This window comes from Limulus polyphemus, unplaced genomic scaffold (assembly GCF_000517525.1).
Source record: "Limulus polyphemus unplaced genomic scaffold, Limulus_polyphemus-2.1.2 Scaffold26, whole genome shotgun sequence".
Lineage (NCBI taxonomy): Eukaryota > Metazoa > Arthropoda > Merostomata > Xiphosura > Limulidae > Limulus > Limulus polyphemus.
The window spans coordinates 295,693-302,192 of NW_013665636.1; the positions used below are offsets into that span (position 1 = coordinate 295,693).

A 6,500-nucleotide genomic window follows, 5' to 3' on the forward strand; every position below is an offset into this window, starting at 1 on the left:
AGGTTGGTTGGGTTTATCAATACCTTTCAACCTAATTACCACATTTTTTTCATCTTTTTAAAGCACGAAAGGTTGGTTGGGTTTATCAATACCTTTCAACCTAATTACCACATTTTGGACACTTCTGTACATTTTATGGGTCTTTGATTATCAGTTATTGTCATATCTCTTTGTTAAATTATACTGTTTTATTCAAACTTCTTCAGTCTTATTCGTTCGTTCCTATTATATCAGAAATAATAAAACAGTTGTGTTCTGAACAGTTTAGGTCTTTGTATTCTAGTAACATTTGCCACTTATATAAACTGGTTTGAAAAACGAACATTTTTATTGCCAAGGTATTGAATAAGTCAGAAAGTCAGACCTCTTAAAACAAGCCCTATAAAACACCCTTGGATATAGTTTCTGTTGAGGTTAAAAAAAGTTACGGTTGATTTGAAACTTGAAGCTCTGTCTGCTGCTTTTTGATGGTTTTTTCGGTTATGGATGGTTTTGTTTATCACAGCCGTTCTATTGTTCGTTTACACTTATGGCTGGCTTCCGTAAGTCTGCGGTATCAAGGGACCTTTGGAGAAAAGAAGAGTCTATTGCAGTTATGGCTTGGGGACGCCTACAAAATCTCCCTGACTATGTTAGAGAAGCAAACCTTTGGTCAGAATCAACGTACACTATAGAGTATTGTTCCTGTCGTCGCTACGGCTCACCTAATCCCATGATAAAGCCATTTCCAGAAATCAGAGTCGAGATTTTGAAAAACCTGTAAATATCTGAATTGCCGTATAAAATTGCCGGGCTGTTCCCCAAAGGATTTATATGATTCTTAGACAATTGCTTGCTGAGCAGAAACGAAATGAAAAACTAATGAAAAACTTGAAAGCAGAGAAGCAAGACCCCATTTCAGCGGGGGGTCTGTAGCGTCGACGGTCTGAGCGGAAAGTCCAGATGATATAAAGTAACCAGTAACCAATAGAGGAAATTATTGGCTCCTCTTTGCAGAAAGCTAGTCGAAACCTCCTGGGAGATGTGGCAGAGGGATGGTGTCATAATGAAATTGCTGAAAACATCCATGAATTACGGGAAATTCTTGCTAGAATCCTCTAGTGGCTAAAGTGGGCGCTACGGTAGAACCTCGGAACACATGCTGTGATGGCTCCGGCGGCGCGTTCAGATTTTCACGGGAAAAGTGGGATATGAAACCCGGGACTCCAGAGGCCTCTGTATCCATCAGTGGCTGACATCGGTATGCCACATCATATTGTGGGTAAATAACAAAATTTTAGGACAGGTCTTTACTTATAAACTAGACAGTAAGAGACTGTGGTTCACGGACGCTGCGTTGGTTTGAACGTCTAGTTTTGCCAGTGTGTAAGCATAAGAACCTCACAAGTTTTTTTTTATTCGTTTTCTTTTTTTACTTTATTTCTAAAACCTCCCAAGGTGCAGTCTTTCGGTGATGACGTGTTTTTTTTTTTGACAGTTTTGACAAGTGCTGTTTACCATGAAACAATAACTGTCTTAAAATACATTTCTTCGAATTTTTTGTTGTCTTTTTTGTTTGTTTGTTTGACACAAAGGAGACTGTCATAAATGAAGATTGGCTTGTTTCCAGTCGGTGGTCGATAAAGTGTGTCAAATGAAAAGTTGTTCTTGTCTCAAAATAAGAATAATCACTTTTAAATCAGATTTGACAATCATCATGTTTTACAATTTTACAAGTCGTGATGGAAAATAACACGTGTGGTAATACTTTCTTACATGTAACATAAGTTCATAGAAGCCTCAGAAGTAACAAATAACGTTGCCAAGTTGTATTAGGAAGAATTTTACGATTTGTATTCTTTTTTCACGTTACATGTTTTACTATAATTTTTCCACCGTTTTAACGATAGCATTAGTATTATGTTTTGTATTTTAATATTTAAAAAATACCGGTGGCTCTTGAAGAACACGTGATTGAATGATTTCTTCGTCATTTCAATACATAGAATGATGATAACATGGTTGAACGAGTTGATGCCACAGAAATGTGTTTCACTTAAAAGTTGTGAGTAAACACAAAGTTGGATGACTTAGTACAAAAAACCTGTGTATATGTTGAGTGTAATCCAAAATCAACAGATCTCCTTAGACTAAGATATGGAATCCAAAATTGTGGCATTGGCTTGTTAAACCACGTGTTCACTTATGACGTTGAAATGAAACTCAGACATTTAGCATAAATTCATCGCTCTTGGCATAAAATGGAATTTCATCCGTCCTCGTGTTCACTTATGATGATAAAACAAAACTGTCTCTTGCATAGACTCATTTATCCATTTTATAATCACTCTTGGCATAAAATGGAATGTTAAACTATTGCAATGACTCGTTTCAACTCATGGAATTAAAGAGGAAAGATATTCGATAATTTATATATTTGTCAACTACGTGACGAATAGCCGCCATTTTTAATAACCTTTAAGCAATTATAGTAAAACTGAAATAGAACAGAAATGAACTTAGTGTTATCGTCTAATAGTGGCACAGCGGTATGTCGCTATAATCCGGGTTTCGATACCCGTCGTGGGCAGAGCACAGGTAGCCCATTGTGTGGCTTTGTGCTTATTGTGTGGCTTTGTGCTTAATTACAAACAAACAAACAATCATTTGGGGGCAAATATCTAAATGAATGGAATAATGTTTTTAGTTCTTATAGATGCTTACGAAGATTATGTATTATATTTTCCTCTAGAAAAACATAACAAAGAGATGAGTTAAACCTGAGTCCTTGCTTGAAAAGAGATATGTTATAAAATCATGTATTTCACTTGAAATGTGTTTCGTATTTTGACCATTAATTTGGATTTAATATTTTGTTAAATAATGTGATATACGACCACTTCAAATGATTAAACATCGTACTTAGCATAATGTGCGGGGGGAAGACTATGAACATTATCTCATAAACATAAATTCTGGAAATACTATAAAGAGTATCTTAACTTTAAACATAATATCGTACATCATACTGATTTTTTTTAACCCTAATAGTCTGGAATAGTATACGTAGAATACTTTATATTTTTCACTAAGATCCATAAATGGGATTGTAATTCGAAGGATATATATTTCTATTCAATTACCTAAGCACCCTGGTGGTTCAACGATAAGTCCGAGGGTTTATAACGCTAAAATTCGGGTTTCGATACCTGAGGTGGACAGAGCACAGAAAGCCTCTTATGTAGTTTTTTGCTTGAACAACAAGCATACAAACAATTGTCTGAAATATCATATTTTACGTCATTATTTTTACTTAATATCCAGAAATGTAATGTTTTTCAACATTTGACTTAATAATAACCCTACTATTAATACTTGCCCAGTACAGAATAATATCGAATGCGATGATCTTTTGTTTGTTGTTAAGCGCAATGCTTCAAAAGCAGCTATCTGTGCTGTGCCCACCACAGGTATCGAAACTCGGTTTTTAGCACTGTAAGGACTTACCGCTGAGCCTCTGTGGGTATACCATAATCTAAATTATTATTTGACAAATGTCTGTGTATGTGTCCGCTCATAACTGGCGAACTGCTGGACATCTTCTAAGCAACCTGGTATGTATCTCTATGGTCCTTCGTAGGGTGACATAGGGTGTCGGCATTCGGATCTAACTCCTCTATGTTACTTCCCCCTAGCCTCCCCCAGAGGCCCTTATGTCTTCTTCGTACGTTGAACTAGTACTTCAGCTGGTGTATATTATTTACTATTTGGATTAACGGTTTGGAATATCACCAATAATGTCCCACCCCCCACCGCTAGAACTTGGGGTTAGATTTCTTCGACGGATATAGCTCAGAGAGTTCAATGTGCAGCCCTGCGCTAAGGCAAGACAAGCAATGTTTGTTTGTTGTCAAGCGTAAAGCTACACAGTGGGTTATATGTGTTGTGCCGACCACGAATATTGAAACGTTACAAACTTTACAAGTCCTAAGACTTATCCTGAGCCACCGGGATACAACAAACAATAACCGATAACAGTATTATCACGTTTGACTTAGTAGAACATTTAATAATTCATATCTTTACTCCAAGTAGATATAATGACTTTGAATATAAAACATATGTAAAATATGAACATTTGTTTGTAATTAAGCCCAAAGCTACAGAATGGGCTATCTGTGCTCTCCCAACACGGGTATCGAAACCCAGTTTTTAGCGTTGTAAGTCCGCAGACATACCGCTGTACCACTGGGGGCTCTTTGTTTTGTATTACAGAATGTGGCAATCTACAACGTCTTCATGTTTGACTTTCTTTTAATAATTTTATTAATATTCATGTTGTTTTTTCAACTAATACCTTGAAGATTAATCATCTAAGATATTACCACACACTACTAATATCATCGAATCAAATAATTTCTGTATCTTTCCATCCAGTATCCTTGAGATGCGGAAGGAGAAATCACGAGACGCCGCGAGGTCCAGGAGAGGCAAGGAGAACTACGAGTTCTATGAACTGGCTAAAATGTTGCCACTTCCTTCTGCCATCACTTCTCAGCTGGACAAAGCGTCCATAATTCGGCTCACCATCAGCTTTCTAAGACTTCGGGACTTTTCGGGTATCGGCGACCCTCCGTGGGGAAGAGATGGCCCATCTGCTACTAAGATTTTGAAAGGTAGGGTTCTTATAAAAATGAAAATTTTTGTTATAATACCTGGACTGAGAAACTTATTTTGTAGTAAAGGTATCTATTGAAGTGGTTAAGAAAAATCGTATATTATGGGAGGAGTTGATTGTATATAAGGTATATATAATAAGACTTACCCACTGAAACTTTAAGAAGGCCACAGCATTCTTAATATGGTTTAAGTGTAGAAAGAATTGTGGAAACTTAGTTTTTGTTTTATTCATTTGTTCACTTAAACGACAGACATTTTATCATACTCTGGACTAAGCGGTAAGGCCAGATAATTATATGGTTCAGGACTAACCATCATAAAGTTTTGAACTACAGAAAAAAGGAAAGGTAACCAATCAACAGCACCTGCAACCTGAAACGGTTACTTTTTACTGAATAGAAGATTTTAATGGTAGCTATAATGATAGAAATAAGTATACTGTGTTTAGAAATAAATTATCAACTTATGTTAGAAATATCATGAAAACTTATGATGATAATATTTTACTTTCATAGAGTGATACAAAAAGTAAGCGAAGCGGCGTTAGTAATTTATTGTTGAATAAATCGTAAATAAAACAGTATATTGGCGACATATGACTTTTGGTGATGTTATAATAACAGATTCTCTAAGCCAGTGTTTCCCAAAGTGAGAGCCGCGGCCCCCTTGGGGCCGTGAAGCTTTTTCTAGGGGGGCGTCAAAAATGGGCTGAAAACAAAGATGCTGAATTAATTTTAATTCTAAATAAACAATAAGCCGATAAAACTTGTGTTGAATTAATTAAATGATACAGTATATCGAAAGAAGAGGTTATTGTTTTTCAATCACCATGCTAAAGTTATAGGTTAGGGGGCCTCAAACTTCTTTATTCACATCAAGGGAGCCTCAGATTAAAAGAATTTGGGGAACCACTGCTCTAAGCAAAGGTTTTTTTTTTAATGAAACAGAAAAAATGATTACACAAATTAATCACTACGATAATAAATGTAGGTCTGATAATCCAAAATATAACTTAACAAGTTATTTGTGAAACAAGCAACCATAAGTGAAAGAATTATTATTATGCAAAAAAAAAAGATAAAGAATACTAAAGAAGTTGGACTGGACAACATTTCTTTGGTAGTTACAATAAAAAAGGGAAAAAGTGAGTCTACTGTTTTTCTATTGCAAAAAACAAAAATTTCCAGGTTCTCTAAAAAAACGCAAAAATAACACCAATATTTAAAAAGAGAGGTAAAATACAACAATGAAAGATAACTATAGTGAGCATATTTTCAAAAATATTAGAATTACGCTAGAATTTGGGATTTTGTTTTTATATTATTATGTTTTTTTCTGAATATCAGAATGCATTTCATAAGGATAAACTATGCAACAAGTTATTTAAGTTTTATGTGAAATTGTTATTAATAATAAGAAAAAAAGTTAATTTTACGTAGCATTTGATTAAATAAATCATGAGTTATTGTTAAAAAAAATATAATACGGGAATAAGAGATTACTCTTTAATTGGTTGGAACGTTAACTAAATAGCAGAATCTCAATAGTTAACATTGATAACAAATATTCTGATGGAATACAGGAAGCGCTACTCAAGGAATTGTTGTTTTTATTATATGTTAATGATATACCAGATGATACTACAATTATAGTCTCATAATAAGAAGTTAATGATATACCAGATGATACTACAATTATAGCTCATAATAAGAAATTAATGATATACCAGATGATACTACAATTATAGCTCATAATAAGAAATTAATGATATACCAGATGATACTACAATTATAGCTCATAATAAGAAATTAATGATATACCAGATGATACTACAATTATAG

The 6,500-nt window shown here is 34.6% G+C and overlaps 1 protein-coding gene across 1 annotated transcript in view; it reads left to right on the forward strand.

The window, feature by feature from the left end:
- Nucleotides 1-6,500, forward strand: part of LOC106459141 (protein trachealess-like) — a 168,121-nt gene that overhangs the window by 31,905 nt on the left and 129,716 nt on the right. Inside the window, exon 2 of the mRNA XM_022385736.1 lies at nt 4,417-4,655. Within this exon, the coding sequence (XP_022241444.1) occupies nt 4,427-4,655 (229 nt within the window). The 5' untranslated portion in view covers nt 4,417-4,426. The remainder of the gene's footprint in view (nt 1-4,416; nt 4,656-6,500) is intronic.